At 41.6% G+C, this 24,222-nt stretch overlaps 1 protein-coding gene across 3 annotated transcripts in view; it reads right to left on the bottom strand.

Annotated features, from left to right (window-relative positions):
- Positions 1-5,923: 5,923 nt before the first annotated feature.
- LOC132008445 (tetratricopeptide repeat protein 17) overlaps positions 5,924-24,222 on the bottom strand; it is a 118,795-nt gene continuing 100,496 nt past the window's right edge. For 2 of the 3 annotated variants that reach the window (XM_059387065.1, XM_059387066.1), the window contains 3 exons: positions 10,445-10,564; positions 8,726-8,869; positions 5,924-7,143 (listed from right to left, as the gene is read on the bottom strand). In XM_059387065.1, coding sequence (XP_059243048.1) covers positions 7,012-7,143; positions 8,726-8,869; positions 10,445-10,564 — 396 coding nt within the window. In that variant the 3' untranslated portion in view covers positions 5,924-7,011. Of the gene's footprint in view, positions 7,144-8,725; positions 8,870-10,444; positions 10,565-20,228; positions 20,928-24,222 lie in introns of those variants that run through there. The other variant, XM_059387067.1, reaches the window with a different exon arrangement.

The following is a 24,222-nucleotide window of genomic DNA, read 5'->3' as shown; positions in this document are numbered from 1 at the left end:
TCAACACAAACATATCCCCATTCTCCCGGAAAGGCTCTCCTGCTCTCCTGAGCCTCCCAAGGAGCACAGTCCGTGAGGGTCCTGGAGCGGACATAACCTTGTCGTGGTGACCAGAGTAGTCTTTGAGAATGGTCAGTTACAGGTGTTTCTTGCCTTTCTGAATTTTCTCCTTTTCCCCCTTTGGATGTGGGTTGCTCTTGCTATAAAGAAAACGGTGAGGGGCACCTGGGTGGCTCAGTAGGTTAAAGCCTCCGCCTTCGGCTCAGGTCATGATCCCAGGGTCCTGGGATAGAGCCCCAAATCGGGCTCTCTGCTTGGCGGGGAGCCTGCTTCCTCCTCTCTCTTTCTGCCTGCCTCTCTGCCTACTTGTGATCTCTGTCTGTAAAAATAAATAAATAAAAAATCTTTAAAAAAAAAGAAAAAAAAAAGGTGAGGGGAGATGAAACACACCTTATAAAAGGCCCCAGTACTCAGAGGCACGGGAGGTGGCCAGGCTGGGCCCTGAGTGTGTCCTGGGCCTAGGGCCCACTGCACTTGCCCGAAGAGAAGCAGGTGGCCAAGGGGAGCCTGCTTCAGCTGGTGGCCACCTGAACAAGAGGACCCAGAGCGGAGGCTTGGCCGCCCACGACCCGCTCTGTCCCCCTCTGCAGTCAGCACCCCACAGGACCCGGGAGCCTGCGTGGGTGTTGGGAGATGAAGTCTGGAGTCACGATGTCAGCCAATGCCTAGTCCTTTCAGAACAAATGGGTCCCTCTTGTGGCCACAAGGCCTCATGGCAGCTGTTTGCCACACCAGTGCCCTCGGCTGTGGCTCAGACAGGTGTCTGAAGGGAGGCACACCAAGGACTCCGGACCTGGTCTGGCCTGGCTCTGGTGTACCCAAAGTCAAGATCGCACCTGGCCTGGATCTCCGAGTCAGACTGAAGAAGCCAGGCTCTTCTTTGCTTCTTCCCAAGGGAGAACCTTGTGGAGACTGAAAGTCAGCCTTTCTGAGAGGGCTCACCACACTGCGACCCTGATGGACGAGGGGGGCTGCTGAGCAGACAGATTGGCTGCAGGGATCTCACCCACAAAGGTGGTCTCAGATCCAAGATGATCGGACAAGAGTGCACATACTAATTCTGGGGAGTCTCTTATGTCAGAGTCCTGGGCTGGGCTCGTGGGGTTTGTAGGCAGAAATGAAGAAACTAAGAAAAACACACTTGTGGCTCTCTAGTGCCCTCACCCTGGTTAGTGTGTTCATTCCAGACAGAAGTTACTCGGGACACATGGCGCAGCCTCAGGGGGTCTGTGAACCCCTCAAATTATATGCAAAACACGGGCTCAGGAGCATTTTCCTAGAGAGGGTCCAGTTTTCACCAGCTTCTTGAAGGATTTAGAAAAACCAGAACCAGAATGAAAGGAGATGAGACCAGAACGTTCTCATCTGATGCGGTATGGGCCTCAAAATGGCCACCCTGTCCGGAGGCAGATGTGCTCAAATGATGCTGTCTGCCTCCATCTGGGGCTCCCTCCGGCTCTCCTCGTGGGTAGCTTTCCAACAATGGAGGGATGTCAGTCTCATTTTTCCCTGGCCACATCTGGCTTTTGTCCCCAGAATGACCCAGCTTCATCACCCACCTTAGTCATCAGCTTTGGATCCAAATGACTGTCAGCTGTTTCCAAAAATGCCATCCACCTTAACAAGGCAAAGATTTGTCACCCTCAAGAGTATTCAAGTGAACATGACAGGATTGCCGCAGGAGTTCCTGAAACTTCTTCAGAACTCCGAGTGGGAAAAGAGTATATGAAGGTATGTAGTCTTTGGAGGTGACTACTTTAAAGGGTCTGCTAGATCAGTAAAAACTCACTGATATGACTCGGTAATGATGAATTGTAAGCATAATGGAAAACTAGTAGGACCCAGAAGGTGAGATAAAGGTTCAAGGAATGTATAGAGACAGTCAGAGAATGCATGAGTTGTGGTGGCCAAGAATGGGCCATAATTTATTCATAAGGCATTCAAGAGACATTTATTTCTCCAGGTCCACTCTGGACCCTAGGCAAATAGGACAGGAGCTCACAGTGGATAAAGGAGAGAGGCCCTGTTTGTGCCATGTGTGTTAATGCCCATCAACTAGGGATACAAAAGTCCTTTGCTAGCGATTTCAGTACATTTCCCCTTGTGTAGATATGTGGGAGGACTGGCAATGGTCATAAAGGAAATTCACTCATCATGCAATAAATATTACTGAGCACCTACCACTCACCATGTTCAAAGTGCTATGGCAAGTAAAATCCCCTAAGAGGCTTCAAGTCTAGAAGGAGAGATAAGTATAAATACACAAAAGGGAGAATGTGATCAAAGTGTCACAGAAGAGACCAGACAAGGGGCTGGGGAAGGTAAAACATGGACGAAGGCTGTGGTCGATGACCTTAATGGTTTTGGGTCCTCATTCCTCCCCGTGTCCGTGTCCATTGCCATGGGACTTCTCAGCACTCTCCCACTGAAAGCAAGTCGTAATTCCTGTCCCAGGATCATGGATAATAGCACAGGACACATAAGCAGGGTATTTTAAAGTGCTCACCTGATTGTTCTCTAAGGCTTCTGCCATTGCCGCAAGAAGAATATTCTGGGCTATGTCCCTGGTCCCGGAAGAGCCTCTGGAAGTAGGAGAGGCAAACAGAACCCATGTTCCAAGAACAGGGGAGGGGTGAGGACCCTCAGAGTGCCCCAATCCGGTTCATGGGTCAGTCGGTAGTCACCTCGTTTTGATGACATTCCCTAACATGAAGAATTGAATTTCTAATTGCATTCCACTTCAATGCCTAAATGGCAGTATCAGTAGGCGGATTGGTTAGAGGCTACCACACCGACCAGTGCAGGTCTGGTCGCCTCCCTTCTGCCTCTTCATCCTCTGCAGACAGCGGCGGGAGCTCCCTGGATTGTGAGCATCTCTGCACCTGGAATACCATTTGGTCTGTCTCTTAGTTACCAAGTTTGGTCCTCAGAAGCTCAGCCTGGTGTCCAGCTGCCACCTGCAGGATTTGGAGAGTAATGGGCAGAAGTTGGCCTGGTCCCTTATCCCTGGGGCCCCTGGTCTTCACTAGCTTTACCCAGAGACACTCGACTGTAGAGAGACTGGCTGCTGAGAACGATTCTGGATATATTATCAAAACTCTAGGGAGATGCCTTACTGGAGAAGCCCCGGGGCTCTCATCTGCCTTTTTTATGGAGGTAACACGTGGAAAGGGTCTGGTTGGGCCTTCCTGATTCAAAAGGGGTCAGGGCTTCTTTCCCAATGGTAAGAAGTACCTCCTGACATTTCCAGAATACCTGGGCTTTCTGTAATAGGCTCCTGCAGAGATTTTGGGGTTGCAGGGTATGGCCTAACTCTGGAGGAAACGAAACTGTAGACAAAATGGATGTCTGCTCTGAAGTCAGTGGATCTGAAGGCTTTTTTTCCATTTGAGCCCTTATGAAGAACACAATTCATGTTTATCAGTAGCAATGCTTCTCACACAAGGGCTCATGTTCCCCAACAGGAGGTTCTAGATTTCTTGAGGGAAAGGTCATATGTAGTATAGAACTTGTCTTTTCAAACTACCAGTCATGAAAGCAATGTGGAGCACACACACTGAAATCCCCTACCCTCAACTTCAGCACACACAATGGCCATCTATAGTATTTTAAATATTGAGCTAATGCAAAGTCAAGAAGGATAGATCACCAGGTACCAGCAGCCCTGCAACAACGCACAAAGCCTGAGAAAATGGACAGGCCAAGAACTCTGGTCTCAGGCTCCATACAGGGCCAGGAATTAGGACAACTCATGGACAACTGAGATTTGCAACTGGGCTCTGTGTAAGGATAGGAGCCAGGAATGAGACCCAGTCCACTAGGTAAAATATTAGAACCTTTAGCCTCCTACCTGTGGGAAGGTGGGGCCCTAATTCATTCTCTATACAGTGTGGAAACCTCATAGAAATGGACATGAAAATATGTTTGACCTTGTAGAGATCCCAGGAGAGACTGCCTCAAAAGCTTCCTGTATAAGGGAGGTGTCTTCAACCCCAGGTGCTTGTGGGATTACCTCAAATGTTAACTCCTACTGAATAAGGACAACAAATATAAAATAATATGAGGAAGTCCAGCACCACTCAATAATTAACGAACTCAACAGTTTTCTCCGGGTATCTTTTGTGTATCAGGGGTTAGAGATACATCAGGGCACAAAGTTAAAAACTTACTACACTGTATGTTAACTCGCTTGAATTTAAATCACAAAACAAAAACAAAAACAAAGACAAACCATAAAAACTTTGCAGTTAGAGCTTACTTTTAGGTTGGGAGTGACAGACATTAAATACGCATTGCACTCACTGATTGAAGTTATAGAGAGAAGCCAAAGCAGGAATGGGGATTAGGACAGAGTGGAGGCAGATGCCACAATATTACAAATATCATGATCAGGGAAGGCCCCAGACATGATGAGTGAAGTCAAATGGATTTTTGGGGGAAGAGCAAATGCAGATGCCCTGAGGCAGGAGCATGCTGGGAAGTTTTAAAACATAGTCACGAAGCCAGTGTAGCTGAAGAGGACTAAGAGGGAAAATAACAGATGAAGTCAGAGAAGTGAGCCACTTTTGGGGGTGGTGGTAAGGCTTTATGGCATTGCAACTCCCTGGTTTTAAGCAGAGAAATGACACAATTTGACTTACGTTTTAACAGGAGTTAGAATTGCTCTAGGATTTTTTGAACCAATTAACTGGAAGCAGGGAACTCAGATGGAAAGACCAAAGTTAGACAAGCATCTCTGGAAGGATAAGGAATTCAATTTTGGACGTGAAGATATGGGGTAGACAGATGATGAATTAAGGGCTAAAAGAGGCTATCTGGCCAGGAGGTGTGACTGTGGAGGTGTAAGCATGGAGAGAGGATCAGAAACCACATAATCAGATGAGATCACTAAGGACACGAGAGAATACAAAAAGCAGAGATTTGAAGACTGAGAACCAGGGAATTCCAGCATTATGGGGTCAAGAGTCCACAGGCCCAACAAGTAGAATTTATTCCAGATGAGTAAGGAATAATTGAGTGATTTGAAAAGTAAGAATGCTGAAAATGTTCAAGTCGGTAAAAGACTAGCATCCACAAAACAAGGAGAGATCATGAAACATGAGCAGGCAGAAACGATGAATAAAAAACACCCAAAAACCCTATGCATGAAAAATAACGTTACTGCAACAAGAAATCTCAATGGATAAGCGGCAGACTAGACATAGCTGAAAAGTTACTGAATTGGAAGACAGAATGGAAGAAATCCACCAAAGTGAAAAACAGACAAAATATGTCTTCAGGTGGCATTTCTATTAAAAGCACTCACGAGGCTTACCTTCCAGGCTAGGAATCACTGTTCGAAGCAGTCAAACTTTTGAATCAGGGTCCAGAAATGGAACAAAACTCTTTAACGTGGAGGAAAAGGTAATTTATTTCTATAATTGGGAAGATGAGGCGGCTTGATTGAAGACCTCCGCTGAGGAGAGCTAACACTGGCTGGCTGTGTAGTGTGTGCCTGTCCCTGAAGGATGCTTGCCAAGGCTCTCCACGAAGCTTCCCAGGGTGAACCTCAGGATCGGTGCTTACCTGAGGGGAAGTGACTTTGTGCCGTAGATTATTCCTTTCCGGGAAGGTCAATTATATACCCACCTCTGAACACTTGCTGATCGTGTATCTTTCCCGGTCAAATGTATCATGCTAATAAGCTCATCAACTATAAAGCCTAGTGATGGATTGTTTCTCCCCTCACCGTGCCTCTGTGGAAAGGAAGAAAGATGAAGACGACCCAAGACTTGAGAGGATCAGATCCAGAGTTACCGTCGGCTTCTGAGCTGTCCACATTAGTCTGGTTTTAAAGAAAAAAAAAACAACAACACTCCAGACCTATGTTGCTCATAAACAACTTTTATTTTTGTTCTCAGTATGTGCCCTTGAAGATTCCAAAATGTCTGGAGTTTCTGATTCTCCTGGGACCAGAGGTAAAAGCATTGTACGGAAACACTCAACCTTGGCGCATCGCTCTCTCCCGAGGAGCTAAGTTTGAAGGCCTCAGAGAGAGGGAGCGGACACTCACACCTTATTCTGAGATGGGTAACACAGTGAACAAAGAATTAGTAAAACATAGATTCAGCGTAGAGGGCTTCAAATATACATATTCTATATATATAAACCTGTTATATAGGATTTCAACTTATTGGTTTCCTTGTGATTTGTAATTAAAGCACAAATGATATAGATGTTGTACACTGCTGATTTCCCCTTCTCAGCACCCCCCTCCCTCCCCAACATAAATAACATTACAAAGGTCAGGTGATCCTAAGAGTTTTTGTTGTTGTAAATATTGTTTTTTTAAAAATCATTTCCCCTTCCTCCCCTGCAAACTACCTCTGAGGGTTTGTGACATAGCAGCATGGAACGGACGACGGGGGACAGCACGGATCTACTGGCGAGAGCGCACAACATTGGTTCTCACTGGCACCGGGCGGGCTTCTGCATTTCCACTGACAGAGGCTACGACAGGAAGCAGAGGATGCGCAGCGCGCTTTGTCCTCCGCCAACGAGGAGGAGGAGGAGGAGGAGCAGGAGGAGGAGGAGGAGGTGGTGGCGGCGGCCGGCTGGACCACTGAGAAAAGCCCTAAAGGCATCGAGGTTTTGGAGACAGAGCACAGCTCCAGAAACGTCTTGGCTCAGTATTTACACGGTATCTTTCCGCTGCATTTTCCTTTTGAGAAATTTGTGTTTCTGAGGTTGGCTGGGGGGAAAGAGGGGACTTCAAAACAAAGACAAACCGATTCCCACATACGTAAAAGTCCTGTTGTAAGTCCTACTCAGTTATTTTCACACACATCATTAAAAGTAGATACTGACAATGATTGGTTTCTTTTCTTATTCTTTTTTTTTTTTTTAAAGAGTGTGAGAAGAGAGAGAAATGAGAGAGCGAGAGAGCGAGAGAGAGAGAGGGAGGAGGGTGCACTAAGGCGAGCGCCGTCCCTTCTTTAGCATTAAGTGACACTGGATGGTCTGGATTCGGTTCTTGGCTGGAACGAACTCAGGCTGCAGCTTCAGCGTCGATTCATACCACACGAGAGCTTTCTCAAACTCCTCCTGTGAGGGGCAAAGGGACAGATGTGAGCGGGACACCACCCCGTGGCTAAGCATGTACTGTGACTTCTTTCTCCTCGAGAAGCACCTCTGTGCTAGGAGCATCCTGCAATGGTTTCTCAATGGATCGACATCTCTGATGGTAGAACTCCGAGGTCTGGAAGGGAACATCACCCCCAAGGCACAATATCACCACCACCCCCTGAGAAGGGGAAATCAGCAGTGTACAAGGAAAGGAAGGCAGAGCCCAAGAGCCAAAGGGGAAGGGGAGGTTGACTTTACAAAGATCTGACCCAACAGTGAGGGCCACATGCCAGGCACTGTGCTGGGTGCTTTATGAAAACCCTCCATTTAATCCTCACAGAAACTTCTAGAACTGTGCCAGGCAAATGCTCCCTATGCCTCTACCTGAATTTTCTACTATAGCTAGAAAGATGGCAGTTAAGTGTCTCAAAGTTAGGTGCTATAAATTTTGAAACTTTTTTGTTCTCCCTAGCATTTAAAAATAATGAACATTGTTTGGAAACGATCGCTGTCATACTGAAGGCGTTTATCTTCTACTTAGACCAATACTCTCAAAGAAGAGCCCAAACCAAATGGTTAAGTGACGCCTTCTAGGCAAATGAGAGGCAGAATTCCTCATTCATAGTAGCAAATTTCACATTTACTGGGGACAAAAATAGATTCTTTGATTCTAAGAAGCAGAGAAGGAATTCTGCACATTCAGCAATACCTACCTGGCCAAATTATACTCGCTGCCTTTCAAGTCAAGGCTGACACATAAAACTTCCAGCTTCAAGCTGCTCATTCTATTAACCTTTATTGAGAGCACCTTGGGAATCGCCCCGTGTGGGGCCCCAAGCTATAGATGAAAATGCATGGCACGATTCTCATATTAAATTCAGCTATGACAGCTTCTAGAGGACCCCTGGGATTTCAAGTTCTGAAATCAGTCCTTGTTTCTGACCAGAATGAGGGTTCTGGACGATGGCTTCGCCATTTTCTCTGGAAATGGTACCCCACGAAACTAGTGGCATGCCGCCATCAGGGGACACGTGAGGAGCACCTAGTGTGTGCCAGACACTGTGAAGTGCTAGGGACAGAAAGACGATGAGGAATCTCTTCCCTAAGGAGCACACTGTCTGGGGGAGAGACAGATACTTAAAAAATTCTAAAACAAGGTGAAAAGAGAGACATGTACAGGGCATCATGAGTGCAGTGATAATAGGCACCTAACCCCATCTGAAAACAAGGGAGCATAGGTGAGTCTGCCCACGCAGGTTTTCTGGAACAGGTGAAGTCTCCAGAAAATTGTAGGTCAATCTGACGCCACTGTCAGTGTGAAACTCACGGGGAGGGGCCACACAGTTGCAAGTACTTAGATGGGTTTCATGTACTGTGTTTTTTTTTAAATTTACAAACTCCTTAGCCATAAAATATGCCTTTGGTGGGGCTAGCAATGAGAGGCACAAAGCGTACAGGAAACTGGAGGACACTGACACCGTCAAGGGAGTTTGAAGGCACAGGCGTGCCTGGGGGAGGCAGCGGCGGAGGTGATCTGCTCCGCCCACACCAGCGACCTCACCATCGCCACGTAGACGTTGCCCAGCGTGAAGTGGTTCACGGCGAAGTGTGGCGCGATCTCCACTGCCATGGTGGCTACTATGACTGCATCGTTCCAGAGCTTGGCGTTGTGCAAGATGTTAGCCAGGCTGATCAGGGGCACGTCCTGGGAAAGGAAGGAGAAGGCTGAGAAGGAAAGGATACTGATTTGGGGGCTTTGGTTCCTGACCATAAATAATGCAGTAAGTTTCTCCTGGTGAGTGACTGAGTAATGCAACCTAACCTGCCGGTCTTCTGTTTGCTACTGGCCCATGACCCATGGGGAGATGCATGAAGACATAAACCAATGCATTACTTGTTTCTTTAGGAAAGTCTGGCCTCAAAACACAAAGCAGATGAGTCAACTAAGTAAACAGTCTGCTTAGTGAAATTGCTGGTTTTACTACTGGGGCAGTAACTCGTTGTGACTGGTAATGAACAGTAATGGCCAGTTCACAGACCACACTTGGAGTCCTGCTGTCGGAGAGTGCAAGTGTCTTCTGCAAGGCCCATGGCATCATCTGATTGAAGCAGGGGCCAGCAAACTCTGGCCTACAGGGCGAATCTAGCCCGCTGCCTGTATTTGTAAGGTTTTATTGGAATGGGACCATTCCTGTTCTTTTATGTATTTCTGCGGCTGTTTCAGGCCAGCATGGCAGAAGGGACTTGGCTCCAACAGAGGATGTCTGGCCCACACAGCCTCAATTTCTTATTGTGTAGCCCTTTGCAGGAAGGGTTTCCTGACCCCTGACCTAGAGCGTCCTCTGGCTTAAAGTACAGAGCACAGAATGATGAGCAGAACAAATAGCAACACTGTTAACCAGCACAAAGACTTAGTCCTTTAAGTGCATCCAGTAAGCACCACCTGTATCACACTGTACAGGGTTCTCCAGGAGATACAGAAGCCCTAGGGACAAAGGACCCACCTGTGTCCTTACCGGACACTCACAGAGTGAGATCATTATATGAGGTCACAGAGCTTTAAAACTTGCCTAAGGTCACAAAGCCAGCAAGAGGCAGAGCTCCTGCCACCATTCCAAATGCTGCCCTTACGAGCAAACAAGACCCAAGCTGTGTCTTCAGAAAGTCTGAGATGTGGAGGCGAATGCAGAACTCAGCAGTGTGGACACCACTGTGCTGTTGAAAAGCTGAACGTTCTCAGTCATCATAGCAGTAACTGGCATTTTTGAAAAGATTGATGTGACACTGAGTTAGCAGGGCTTTCTGTTTTTGTGGAAAAAGTGAAGTCAGACAGAGACCAGGAACTGGCCCATATATAAGAAGAGGTGGAAACTGCTTCAGTTTCAGGGTCTGGAAACAAGCTCAGATCAGCAGTACACATAAAACAAGTGTCACAGGCCTCCAGGTCCCTGGGTGTAGGCTAATCCCAGAAGGACTTGCAGGGTGATGGCCTGCCTAGGCCAGTGTATTTGTTGTACATTGGGTGGCTCTGCACATAGTGGAAGGGGCATTAAATGATGGAATCTTGAAGACTTTCCCTTGTTCCCATTTGCGGAGGCAGGGAAGGCAAGGGAGTATGTCTCACTCCCAGGCTTGCAGCAGCATCAGCGGGGTCGAAGGTTCTTCCAGCCTGTGCTCGCCTCTTGCCACTACCTCACTGGCTGTGCACGAGGAAAGCTCGTTGAAACCTCATAACAGGAAAGGACCAGGAGACAAATTCGCACCTCTGAGTCCCACTCACCTTCATCTGGTGTGGAGCATAGTGGAGGGCCTGGCGGAGGCAGTCGATTGCCTTCTTTCCCTGGCCTTTCACTCTCCAGTAGAGGGCTGCCATGCTGGAAAGGACCCAGGAGGTCTGGTTCTACAAAGGAATGGTTAGTTGAGGCTGGTGTCTCTTAAATATATATATATATATATATATATATATATATATATAGCAAAGAACTTCTTGCCTGTGATACAAATTACAGATACATTCCCTCAGTTTTCTGATGTTTGCTTTTGGACCTTTCGTTGTTTTTTTGTTTTTTTTTTTTTTTTTTTTGCAATGCAGGCTTTGATTTCTACATAGTTCAGTTTGTTAATTTAGATGGCTTCTGGATTTTTAGTTGTAGCTGACAAGGTCTTGCTTACTTGAAGGTTATCAAGAAATTTTTATATTTTCTCCCCAAGAATGCCACCCCCCCGGACTTTTCTAGTTTCGTTTTTTTCACATTTAAATCTTTGATCCATTTGAAATTTAACTTGGTATAAAAAATATGGCTCCACCTTAAATGATTACTAAGTTGTCCCAATAAGATTTAACAAATAATTCATCTCTCTTCACCCAGTGAGATGCTACCTTTACCATACACAAAATTTCAGTACTTAATTTAGATCTAATTTTGGATTTTCCTGTCTATTTCATTTGCCCCTTTTGATGGATGGTCTCTAACTCCCGACCATCACTAAGCAGACAGATGTCTCTAACTCCTGACCATCACAGAAAACCTGCCCTGATTTTTGCTATCTTATTTCTTTCTTCCAATATAATTCTTTGGTCATTTTATTATTCTTCATTGTCAGGGCATATAGTATTTATATTGTTCTATCCCCCTATTCCCCAAAGTTTGTTTTCTATATTGGTTTTGCAGTTAAACACATTCATTGACCACTGACATGACTTTTGTGTGGTTTCCCCAATCATGTCGTGGTTGACTGAGGTTCAGCCCAGTCCTGTTGGTGGGAACAATATTCTTTTGAGATTGTTATGGGCTGAATTGTGCTTCTCCAAGACACATCTCAGCCTCTCGTACCTCAGAATGTAACCGTATTTGGAGATAAGGTCTTAAAGGAGGTAATTAAATTAAAATGAGGCCCTCAGCGTGAGCCCTTAATCCAGTAAGACTGGATTTATACGAAGGATTTATAGAAGAGGAAGAGCCACGTCAGGGTCCTGTGTGCAGAGGGAAGGCCCTGTGGTGGGGAAGCAAGAGTCTCTGGCCACCGGCAGCCTGAGGAGGGAGGCCTCAGAGGAAACCCTTCCTGTCGTCACCCAGATCCTGGACCTGGAGGCTCCAGAAATGCGAGAAAACAAATTTCTACCGTTTAAGGTCCCTAGTCTGTGGTGCTTTGTTACTGTAACCCTAGCAAACCGATATAATCATGAAAGTTCAAAACTTTCTGTCTTCAGCCTTCATACCTGAAGGACAGCTGGCTGGATATAAAACCATGGCTCATTCTTTCCTTCCTTGAATAATGTGTTGGCATTGTTCCATCGCTTGCTGGCATGGTTGGCTGCTGCAGAGAAATCGGAGACTGCCTGATTTATTCCCCCTTCTCAGTGACTTAGTGACGTGGTCCTTTTGATTGGTTTCTCAAAAGGATTCTTTTTTTAAAACTCGAATTATCTTTCTTTAATGCCAATATTTCACACATACAAAAGAACATGTTTATGTAATTATATATACATAATAATTATATGAAAAAATATACCCCTATGCTATAAAACATAAAATAATGAATATCCCGCACGCTGCCGCCCTGGTCGAGAATGAACTTGCAGCCAGCCTATGTGTTCTTAAACAATTCCAGCCTCTTGCCTTTTCTCCACAGGCACACACTATCCTAAATGCTGTGTTTCTTACCCCATCGCCTTTTCAAAGTGTTCTGTCACACACACACATTTCCTTCAACAATAAAATACTTAGTGTACTTCTTATGCATTATAAAAGTGGTCTAATGTGGTAAGGAGTTTTCTGGGACTTGAACTTTATCTTTTTTTTAAAGATTTTATTTATTTGAAAACAAGAGAGCAATCAAAAGTAGGCAGAGCAGCAGGCAGACAGAAAGGGGAAGCAGGCTCCCTAACAAGCAGAGAGCCCGATGCAGAGTTTGAACTCAGGACCCTGAGATTATGACCCGAGCTGAAGGCAAAGGGTTAACCCACGGAGTTACCCAGGTGCCCCAGACTTGAACTCTTTACTCAACACTCTTATTTCTAAAATTCATCCATGTTGTGTGTAGCTTTAGTTCATTCAATTTCCTTGCTGCATAATGAAACGTCCATTAAGTGAATATATTACAATGCATTTATCCCTTTTCTGTAGAGAGGGGCTCTGAAATATTTCCTGTTTAAAAGTTTTCTGTTGCAAATAAACGTGCAGAGTTTCTCTAGTCTAGAGTAGGTACCTACAGGTAGGCTTGCTGGTTCACAAGACATGTAAATGTCCAACAGAACAAGAAAATGGCGACTTGTTCCGTAGAGGTGCTGTAACAATCTACAATTCCATCAGCAATGTTTAGAAGTGCTTCTTGCTTTCTAGCCTTTCTAATTCTTGGTGTCATCAGTGGTGATAAAATAGCATCTTACTGTGGTCTTAGTTTGCATTTCCTGGTCATTAGTGAGACTGATACTGTTTCTTGAGTTTATTGGCCACACACATCTTTTTTCAGTGAAACGTCTGTTAACATCTTTTATGTATCTTTCTATTTTATTATTTATCTTTCTCACTGATTTGTTTCTATGTTCTGTGTATCAGCCCTTGCAGGTTGAATGTGTCACACATACTTTCTCTCACTCTGGCTTACCTCTCTTTGATTTAAAAAATGTATTTAATTAAAAAAAAGTTTAAACTTTAATGTAGGTGAACTTAGTCACATTTTCTCTTCTAGTTAGTACTTTAATATCTTAAGAAATCATTTTCTATTCCAAGGGCAGAAAGATCATCTACATTTTATTCCAATTTTTAGGGCTTTGTTTTTCATACTCCAGTCCTTAATTCACACGGAATTCCTTTTTTGTATAAGCTGTGAGGTGAGGATGCATGAGCTCAGCAATTGCCCCAGCAGAGCTTCCTGCAAAAACCCCCTCTTTCCCTGTTGATCTTCCACAGCCCAATGTATGTCAGTATGTTTTGGGGCTTTCTATGTAGTCCCCCTGGTCATTATTTCTGTTTATCCTTGAGCACAACGCATTATGGTCTGTTTTATAATTTTTCATAAAAGTAAGGCAATTCTCACCTTATTTTTTTTCAAGAGTGTCATGTCTATTCCTTACCCTTCCATATAAAGGTCTGCTTTTCAAGTACCATTAAAAAAAAAAAAAAAGAAAGAAAGAAAAACTTGTTGCTATTTTGTTTATAGTAGCATTGACTCTAGAAATCAAATTAGGGAAAACTGACATGTTTATGATGTGTGTTGTCTTATCCATGAACATTATATATCTTGGTTTATTTAGGTCTTAAAATGCCTTTCAATAAAGTTGTATCACTTTGTGCAGTCAGGGTTTACAAATCTTTTGTTAGATTATTGGGGACCTTATATTTTTGTAACAATGGAAATACTTTGAAAATCATGTTTTCTAATACCTTCTGTTGCTGTATAGAAATGCAACTTATTTTTATTGACTTTACAGGCAGCCATCTTGATAAAAATGTTATTATTTCTAAAAATTTGTAGATTCTTTTGGGTTTGCTATGTAGATGATTACATCATTTCTAAATTATACTTTGGGTTTTTTTCTTCCTAATACTTACACTATTTCTTTTTTTTTTTTTTTTGGTTTACTGTACTTGCTACGACTTTTGGTACAAATCTGGAATAAAGTGGTGATGGTGGGCATTCTCTTTCCTGACTTCAAAGAATTATTTTAAATATTCTCCATTAAGAATCATCTTTGCTGAAATATTTTGTTGATTCTTCTCACTAGATTAAGGAAGTCTTTGTCTATTCTAAATTTGCATTAGCTTTAATGAATGGTACTGCATTTTATCAAATATAATCTACTGAAATAATTTCATAATATTAATCCTTTAATTTGGATGATGAAATACAGGGTTTTCCTAGAGTTAGACCATTTTTGTATTTTTTGGGATAAACCCAACTGGATCAAGGTGCATCTTGTAAAAGAAAAATATATCCTGTCGGATTTTGTCTGTTAAAATTTGGCTTATGATTTTGATACCTATGTTTGTGAGTGAGCTAACAGTATTATTTTTTTCTCATGTCTTTGTCTAGTTTTGTTTTCAAGACACTGGTCTTGTCTCAAGCAATTAATTGGGAAGTTGTTCCCTTTTCCGCTGTCCAGAGGAGTCTATTTATATTGAGATGGTGTACTTCTTAAGTCTGATAGAATTTACTTGTAAAATCAATAGGCTTTGTATCCTTTGTGAGGAGATTTTTTTAATGTACTGCTGCAATTTATTTGAGTTATATTACCAAATCAATTTGGATAATTACATTTTTCTAGAAATTTGTCTTCTTTACAATTGTTTTGAAATTTATTGGCATAAAATTGTTAATTGTATCATTTTCTTATCTCTTTAGCTATAGTTTTGCTTCCCTTTTCCCTCAATATTGGTTATTTGTACTTTATTTCTTCTTGATTAATTTTGCCTGAGCAGTGCTTCAAAGAAACAACTTTTAGATTGTGGATCTCCATTCTTTGGTTTCACTGATTTCTGCACTTAATAATAGTACTTAAAAATGCAAGAATCAAAAACTGATAGAAAATAAAATATATACAAATTCAGAGTTACAGCTGATGATTTCAACATGCTTCTCAATGACGGACAGAAGAAATACACAAAAAAGTCAGTAAAGATAAAGAAGACATGAACAATATTATCAAACAACTTGACCTAAATGACATTTCTAGAATACTCTAACAGTAAAAGTATTCTTTTCTGAGGTACATGGAACATTTATCAAGACATATCATGTTCTGGATCATAAAAAAGTCTGAATAAGTTTAAAAGAACGTAAGTCACATGAACTATGTTCATTTACTGCAATAAAATTAGAAATCAATTAAAGAGAGAGATCTGGAAAATGCCCAATAGTTGGAAACCCAAATAACATACTTCAAAATAACTTACAGATCAAAAGAGAAATTAGGAGGAAAATTATAAACTATTTTAAACTGAATGAAAATATGTCAAAATTTGTGGTATGAAGCTAAAATAGAATTTAGAGGGAACTTTTAACATTAAACACCTGCCTTAGAAAAGCAAGGGATCAAATAAATAAACCTACACATAAAGAAACTAAAAAAATCCCAACAAATTAAATCCTAAGAAGCAGAAGACAGGAAATAGTAAAGATAAGAGCAGACAACAATGACAGAGAAAATAAAAACAACAGGGAAAAATCAATGGATTCGAAACTTTGAGTTCTCGGTTCTTTGAGAAAATCAATAAAATGGATAAACTTCTGTCAGTCTAATCAGGAAAAAAAAAAGAGAAAAGATACAAAGTACCAACAACATCAGAATTACAAGAGAATATGTTACTACAGATCCCACAGATGTTAACAGAATTAGAAAAAAAAAGAATTATGAACAATTTTATGCTAATAAATTCAACAACTTGGATGAAGTAGACAAATTTCTTTAAAGATACAACTACCAAAACTCACTCAAGAAGAGAGATAATTTGAATATTTACTAAAGAAATTGAATTTGTTGTTAGAAATCTCTCACAAAGAAGAATCCTGGCCCAGATGGCTTCACTGCTTAATTCTATCAAATATTTAAGGGAGAAATAATACCACTTCTGTATAAAGTCTTCTGGAAAAATAAGGTGGAGGGAACATTTAACTCATTATACAAAGTCATTTATTATTAACCTAATAACAAAACTAGACAAAGCATTACAAATACGGAAAACCACACACTAACACACTTCATGAATATAGATTCAGACACTGATTGGCTTATCAACAGTGGGGAACGGTATTTATGTCGGTATTTTTTATTTCTTCCAGTGGATCATCTTTGCTTTATATTTTTGAGATTACTTTATTGGGTATGTGTAAGTTTAGAATTTGTGTATCATGTGAATTAAATCTCTTATCATTACATAGTAATTTTCTCTGCTCCTAATAATTTTTTTGTTTTGAAATATATTTTTCAGGTAATTAATAACTATAAATTTCTTTTGATTACCAGATATCTGGTATATCTTCTTTCCCATTTTTTTCAATGTTTGCATTATGTTTCAGGCATGACTCATTAAATCTTTAAAAAATTTCCGATTTGACATTATTTTGACTGCTACATTACAGAATTTTTTTTTTAAGATTTTATTTGAGGATGCCTGGGTGGCTCAATTAGTTAAGCGGCTGCCTTCCACAGGTCATAAACCTAGGGTCCTGAGATCAAGGCCCACATTGGGATCCCTGCTCAGCGGAGAGCCTACTTCTCCCTTCCCCTTTGCCTGCTGTTCTCCCTACTTGTGCACTCTGTCAAATAAATAAATAAAATCTTAAAAAAGAAAAAAAAAGATTTGAGAGAGTGAGAGAGAGCATCAAAGCACAAGTAGGGTAAGGGGCAGAGGGAGAAGCAGATTCCCTGCTGAGTGGGGAGCCTGACCAGAGGCTCCACCCCAGGGCTCTGGGATTACAACATGAGCTGAAGGCAGACACTCACCAGGTGCCCCTTATTACAGATTGTTTTTAAGATTGTCTACTTCTTGGCTTCTATTTGTTCTTATCACTTTTTGTTACTGTTGTTCTGACCCTTAAATGCTTTTTATTTTTATTTTTTTGCCACTTCTTGCACTAATGTTTTTTTTTTTTTTTTAAAGATTGTATTTATTTATTTGACAGAGAGAGATCACAGTAGGAGAGAGGAAGGGAAGGGATCACAGAGAGAGAGGAAGGGAAGCAGGCCCCCTGCTGAGCAGAGAGCCCGATGTGGGACTCGATCCCAGGACCCTGAGATCATGACCTGAGCCGAAGGCAGCGGCTTAACCCACTGAGCCACCCAGGCGCCCCCCCCCCTTTTTTTAATCCTCCCCTTCCTAACTTATTTTATCTTCAAAGGATTGGGATCTGCATTCTTTTTAATGGTTAACCTTAAATCTTTACTCAATACTGGACATAGGTCCAAGCAATATGTTAACTCATTCCTCCTAAATATTAAGAGGCCTTTTGAACACTTTAACTCCGATCATCCCACACTCAAATGTGTATTGTTTTGCATAGTATTTCTGTTTAGTCATTTCTCTTAAAAATCCCACAAATTATTGTTTTCTACAGACATATTTGCTTGGGTTTGCACGCATGTATCATTTTATTTGCTTAGCAAATCTTCGGTCTCAGACAATCCTTCTTTGGCTTTCATACAGAAAAATTCGTTTAGGTAGGACTCCTGGTAGTAAACTTTTTCCAGTTATCTTTAAATGTGTTTACTCTTCTCTCATTGTAAGGTACACAATTCTAGGAGGGCCCACTATGTTTTCAAAACTATCACCTGGCTTAGATAGGTGTTTTGAGAAATGGGCTGTCATTTTGACCATCATTCCTCTGTAGGTAATCTGTCCCTTCTGTTCTTCCTAAGGGCAGAGGTCTTTGTCTAAATTTTTCCTCACTGATTTATCTCAAGCACTTAAAAAGTCTTTGGTATACACTAAGCCTCGGCGACATATTTGTTTGTGAGTAAATTCATGCATGAACGTTGCGGTCTTTATCAAGTGGTCAGATGCAAATCCAAAATTCTATAATTTGTTCTGTGGTACTGTGGCTAGAACTCTGCAAATCATATTTCTCCTTTGTTAGCAGGCTTCTTGTCAGGGTCTGCAAATGTGCAACCTAGGAAACTGAAAGGCAAGAGGGAGAAAGGACTTTTTTCTTCCTGTTTGCGTGTTGCACCTGTCAGCGTCATTTGAGCAATGGTATTTTGCACTCCCAGACCCAGCCTCACTGCATCCCTTCAGCAGCCAGGATATGCTCCCTCTTCAGAAGCCAGAACTCCCACTTGCCAGAATTCCTGTGAACGCTGAGATTTTGAAAACCCCACTGCCTGCCTGTTTCTCTCATCCCTAGGCTTGGGTGCCAGGCCCAGCAGTTGGTATTTCTAGTTTACTGGAGTCAGGAGTTTCCTTTTTCACCCTCTCACAACAATGTAATCAATTCTCAACCTTCAATTTGCTCTTCTGAATTACCTAATGTCTTCTCTGTTTCCCTGACAGTGCCCCGACTGAAACAGATGCTCTTAAGATACCTTTGTTTTTGCTGACTTACTATGATGTAGCCAGGCATGGATTTCTTTTTACTTATCCAGGTTGGAAAATGGCATGCTTCCTGAATCTGTCGATTCACTTACCGTCTTGTCTCTATAATATTTTAGGTAATTTTTTTACACAAAGCTTGCATTCACTATTTAATTGTGTCTAATTCACCCAATGAGTATTTGACTTAAATAAATATAATTTTAGTTTAAGAGATGTCAATTTGTTTTTTTAACTTCCTCATTTCTGGTATGGTATTTGTTTGTTCACCTTTGAGATAACATTTTAAAAATATTTTATAATGATAAATTTCAAATATATACAAAAGAAGACAATAGTATAAGAACTTCCATGCACTCAATGACCAGCTTCAACACTTATCAACTCATGGCCACTTATGATTTCCTCTAACCCCTCATCCATATTAATGTGAAGCAAATCCCAGACTTCACATAATTTCATCAGTAAGTTTTCCATGTGTGTACCTCTAAAAGATAAAAACTCATATTTAAAACAAGGTTAACAAAGCTTGCTTAAAATATTGAAAATTATTTTTTAGTATCATCAATAGTCCTGTTTCCCCTGGCTGTCTTATGCAAGTTCATTCTGCTTTTATAATTTGAATCATAATCTAAATAAAGTTTGCATGTTGCCATTGGTTAATGTGTTCCTTAAGCGTCTTTTGATACCGAGGGTTCATCTTCATCTACTATTTAACATTCCTGTGGAAGAAATGGGGTTATGTATCCTGTAGTTTTCCACTGTCTGGCCTCTGCTGATGGTATCCCAGGAGTCATTTAACACGCTCCTTTGCCCCTGTATTTCCCATAGTTGGTAGTCAGAGGCTTGACTGGCCTCAGATTTGACTTACTGAGGAGGGAGGGTGGCCAAACGCTTCACAGGTGGTAACATGAATGTCCAATGGTACCTACACGCTGAGTGTATTTGTGAGGTTAGTAGCGAGTGATGATCACTGCCAAAAATTAATTAGGAGCAGCGAAACTGTAATATTCTAATTTTATTATTTCTAGTTTACTACTTGGAATACTCCTATAGAGAGACTTTTTCTCATCATTGGATCATTTACCCTAAAGTACAGTTCATTTAGAAAGAAAGGAAACATGCTGGTTATTTTCTTTTCATATTAGGAAAAACAAAACAAAACAAAAACAAAAACCCAAGTTTGTTCCCCATGTATCTTCCAAAACCAAATCCTCAGCATGAATTTGGGAGTCTAAATATCGTTTAATATATGTGATGTGATCTACCCACTCAGTTGCGTCAAAGTGTTCCATCTTTGGCCAATGGGAACATATTCCAGTTGACTCTGAGTTCTTCTGACACAACCTTTGTTGAGCTTGGGAGTCTCTTTGCTTGCCTGGACTTGGTAGAAGCCATTTCTCCAAGGAATTCTGGCTCCTTTAATGGAAACTAGTATCTAAGGATCAATATCTAGGCATAAAGTGTGCTTATCAATACTGGGTTACTCACTCATATTAATCTTTTCAGCAAATAAAGTTAGGAAATGTGTAAATATATGAGAAAGTTTTGCTAGTATTTTTAATTCACGACTATAGACATTTACTTAACATCATCATTCTCACACTTTTATGTCCTTTACCCATGGCCAAACTCTAGTTTGCAACATTACCAACACAATTATTCATTTATTTTGCATTGCATACACCTACAATCTCAAGACAATATCAATATTTCTAATAGTATTATTGAAAACGAGTAAGGTTTTCTTTTGTGCGTAGGGTAAGTATCCCATCAGGGAGGTAGTCAAATAATGGTCTTTTAAAGTCACTTGGAATAGTTCCTCTTGGTATGGTTTTATTACCAACTGAATATGTGGTCGGGCTCACTTAATTTTACTTTTAATTAGGAACTGCCTTATTAAAATTTGTTTTGATATTAAACAAAATATTTGTTTTCAAAATCAAACAAAAGACAATATCGAGTCAAGAAAATCTAGCTTCATGCCCGATCTTTCCCAACCAATTTCTTTCTTCCCTCCACAGAAAACCATTTAAAAGTATTTTTAAAAGTTACTCTTCCATTTTAAAATATCTGTTTCTCGGGGCTCCTGGGTGGCTCAGTGGGTTAAAGCCTCTGCCTTCGGCTCAGGTCATGATCCCAGGGTCCTGGGATCGAGCCCCACATCGGGCTCTCTGCTCAGCAGGGAGCCTGCTTCCTCCTCTCTCTTTCTGCCTCTCTGCCTGCTTGAGATCTCTGTCAAAAAAATAAATAAAAAAATCTTAAAAAAAAAAAAAGAAAACAATACTATAAATTATTTCAGTATTTTAAATTTTATGACTCAGTTTATGATTAACACGGTAAATGGTCCACATGCATTTTGAAAAAAATTATTTTAAGTGGGTTCTATCTTAATATGGGGCTCGAACTCATAACCCCAAGATCAAGAGTAGCATGCTCTACTGATTGAGCCATATGCTTTCTTAAAAAAGAGAATTATGTCACAGTTTAATGAAACATTATATAAATATGTGAAGTCAAATTTGTTTTTTAGGAAGATGGTCTATATTTTTACTTTTTTTTGTCTGTTTAGTTCTACCACTTACTGAGAGAGGTTGATGTCTATTATGATTGTAGATTCATTTGTTTCTCTGTTTAGATCTGCCAATGTTTAATGCTTGTCGTATATAATTTGAAATTATCTTATTGGTTTCATCAAAATTTATAATTTTGTATATTCTTGGTGGACTGATCTCTCTATTATTATTAATCGTCTTTTTTGTAGTAATGCTTCTTCCTGTAAATTCCACATTGTCTGATGTTGGCATAGTTAAACCAGCTTTCTTTTGATGAGTGTTTGTATATCTTCTTCCCATGTTTAATTTCAACCATTTAATATCTTACAGTAAAGTGTGTTACTTGTGAACAGCACATAAGTGGGTTCAGTGTTTTAACCCAGTCTGATAATGTTGGTAATCTAATTGGAATACTTAGTCCTTTTGTATTTACTGTCATTAATGACGTATTATACTTATCTCTAACACTTTACTATTTGTATTTTATTTTACCCATTTTTATATTTTACATATAATATATATTTCCATTTTATATTCCTTTTGTCTTCCTTTCTTACTTTACTGAATTAATCAAATTTTTTTTATTATTCCATTTTTCCTTAACTTTACATTCTTCAACTGTTCTTTTAATGATGAGCCTAGAAACGACAATATGCACCTTTAAACTATTCCAGACTAAAAATACAAATTATTACTTTAATTCTTCTACTTCCCTGATAAAGCTAAAACCTAACACCCTGCCCATGTGTATTCATGGGAAAATTAATCTCATGTTAATCTTTTAGCTGTGTTACCCTGGAAACCTAATAAAGGTAGAATGCCAGCCATGTTATCAGCCAACACACTTAGAGTAAATACAACCTGACTAAACTGCAGTGGATGGAGAGGACTGTGACCATTCCCCAGTGTGACATTTCTTGTCCCTTGCTGGAACTCTTGCACTCTAGGCCCAGTGGACTCTTGTAAAAGTTATTGGTTCCTGCATGGAACTTGCGACTTCTGAACTAGGGTTGTTCCCATACTCAGCTCATGTGGACTTGATCCCTTGTCGCTGAACTGTCACTTGGGGAAAGGGGCAGATAACTGTCCCTGGGCCTGCTGCCAGACTGCTAGGGGAATTCTTGGAAAAACTCATGGAAGCTGCATGGCTGGTTTACTGGGTTTCCTACTCTATCCTTCTGACCAAAGGCAAGACCACAAGTGCCCTACTGAGTTGTACGAGTATAAAATATTTATCTAGCTGGCCCTAAATCCTCTGGCAGTGGATACCGCAGAGTGGTAGCAGCAGCAGAATGGACTTTCATAGCCTTGGTTCAATGTGGCCAAGGCACTGTGACATAAAAGAATGCCCCGGGAGACGCAGATGAAACTAAAGTCTCAGTGCGGAGCTAACTTTCTCGGGGTCTGATGGCAGAAGTTTGACATTGTGTGATAGAGGATAAATCTTTCCATTGTGGGACTAGATGAAAGCTGAAGACAAACTTGTGCCAAGAGACTGCCCACTCCTCTCCTCCCCACTGTCCATGAAATGGAAGTGACCAGAAGCACAGCTGTAAGTGGGCTGGCTGGAAAGAATGACAATTGCCTTGGGGTAGCTGATGCATTGGGGTCAAACGGGGCCCTGATACCCGGCAGGGGGTGGGGAAGAGACTCGAGCAAGCTCGACTCCATGTTTGTGAGCGGGGCTGGACTAGAAAAGAGGTGGAGCAGCTGGGTCGGTCTGGACCGAAACTGGGTTGGCCACAGATCTACTCAGCATGGAGAGGTGCCCACGGGCCCCTAGCAGGGGGAGCAGGGGACGGAAGTAGAAGAACCACTCTGCACCAGCACACAGGTCGAAGAGGGCTAAGTGGCGAGCTGGCACACAAACTGGCTGCTTGGCAATGGCTGTGGTGTGCTGCACGTCTGGGGAGGCAGCGCTGTCCGAGCAGGTTATGTGGGAGCGACCTCAGCGGCAACCTGGGGCAGCGTCTCGAGGGTTTAACCTTCACTTGGGGACTAATCAGTGTCATCTACAGACACTTAAGGAGATAATGAATGGCAATGCAAACTACAAACTCCTTGGGCTTTCCAAGAAATGACAAATGATAATGACTATTTTAAAAGCTGGAAGCAAAGAGGATATGGACATGCTTGTTCTTCTGTGAGTGATAAATGAGAAAGGGGTGCTTTATTTGTCATCACTGCCATTTTCTAAGGCAGCGGTTTCAAAATGTGATCTTCTTACCAGCAGTATCAGCCAACAGCTTACTAGAAATGTCCATACTCAAGCCCAGCCCTAGTCCTACTAACTCAAGAAGCCCAGCAAACTGTGGACTCTAATAAGCGCTCCAGGTGATTCTGGTGGACCCTAAAGTCGGAGAGGAGTTGTATTAAAGTTAGTAACTCAAAGTCATGGAGATTGGTTTGTGAGCCCACAATGGACATGGTTACTAGATTAGCCTTCTAGCTCTATTTTCCTGAAAACCTAATAAAGGGAGAATGTTCTCTTACCAGGCAAAATAGCTTATAGTAAAAATGACCTCAGTTGGTAACTGTAACTAGACTAGGAGAACTGGAAATAAACCATGAACAACACCTCATGAAAAGCCAGTACTGAGTTTCAGAGTGCCGTGGTTCTTATAAAGAGCGAGGCTCTTTCCAGGACTCAAGGAGCTATCACAAAAGATACTGGTTTTTATATGGAACTTGGAACATCAAAACCAGGACAGTTCCCATAATACATCATTTGACTTGTTCTCTTGCACTTGAACTGTGGCCTAGCAGCAAAGGGCAGCAGGCAGAGAAGGGTCGCTGGGCTAAGCAAGGACTCCCTCTGGAGGGACACACCTGATGCTAGTACACTTTCCCATCGGAAGCTACTACTGGCATTACTTTGTATGGTCACACTCATTTATATTTACTCTAATATTTACCCTGTTGCTCTCTGCTTCTTCCTGTTTCCATCTGGGATAGTTTTTATTCTGCCTGAAGAA

The sequence above is a fragment of the Mustela nigripes genome, unplaced genomic scaffold (assembly GCF_022355385.1).
Source record: "Mustela nigripes isolate SB6536 unplaced genomic scaffold, MUSNIG.SB6536 HiC_scaffold_148, whole genome shotgun sequence".
NCBI lineage: Eukaryota > Metazoa > Chordata > Mammalia > Carnivora > Mustelidae > Mustela > Mustela nigripes.
This window is presented reverse-complemented; position numbering and strand designations above follow the sequence as displayed.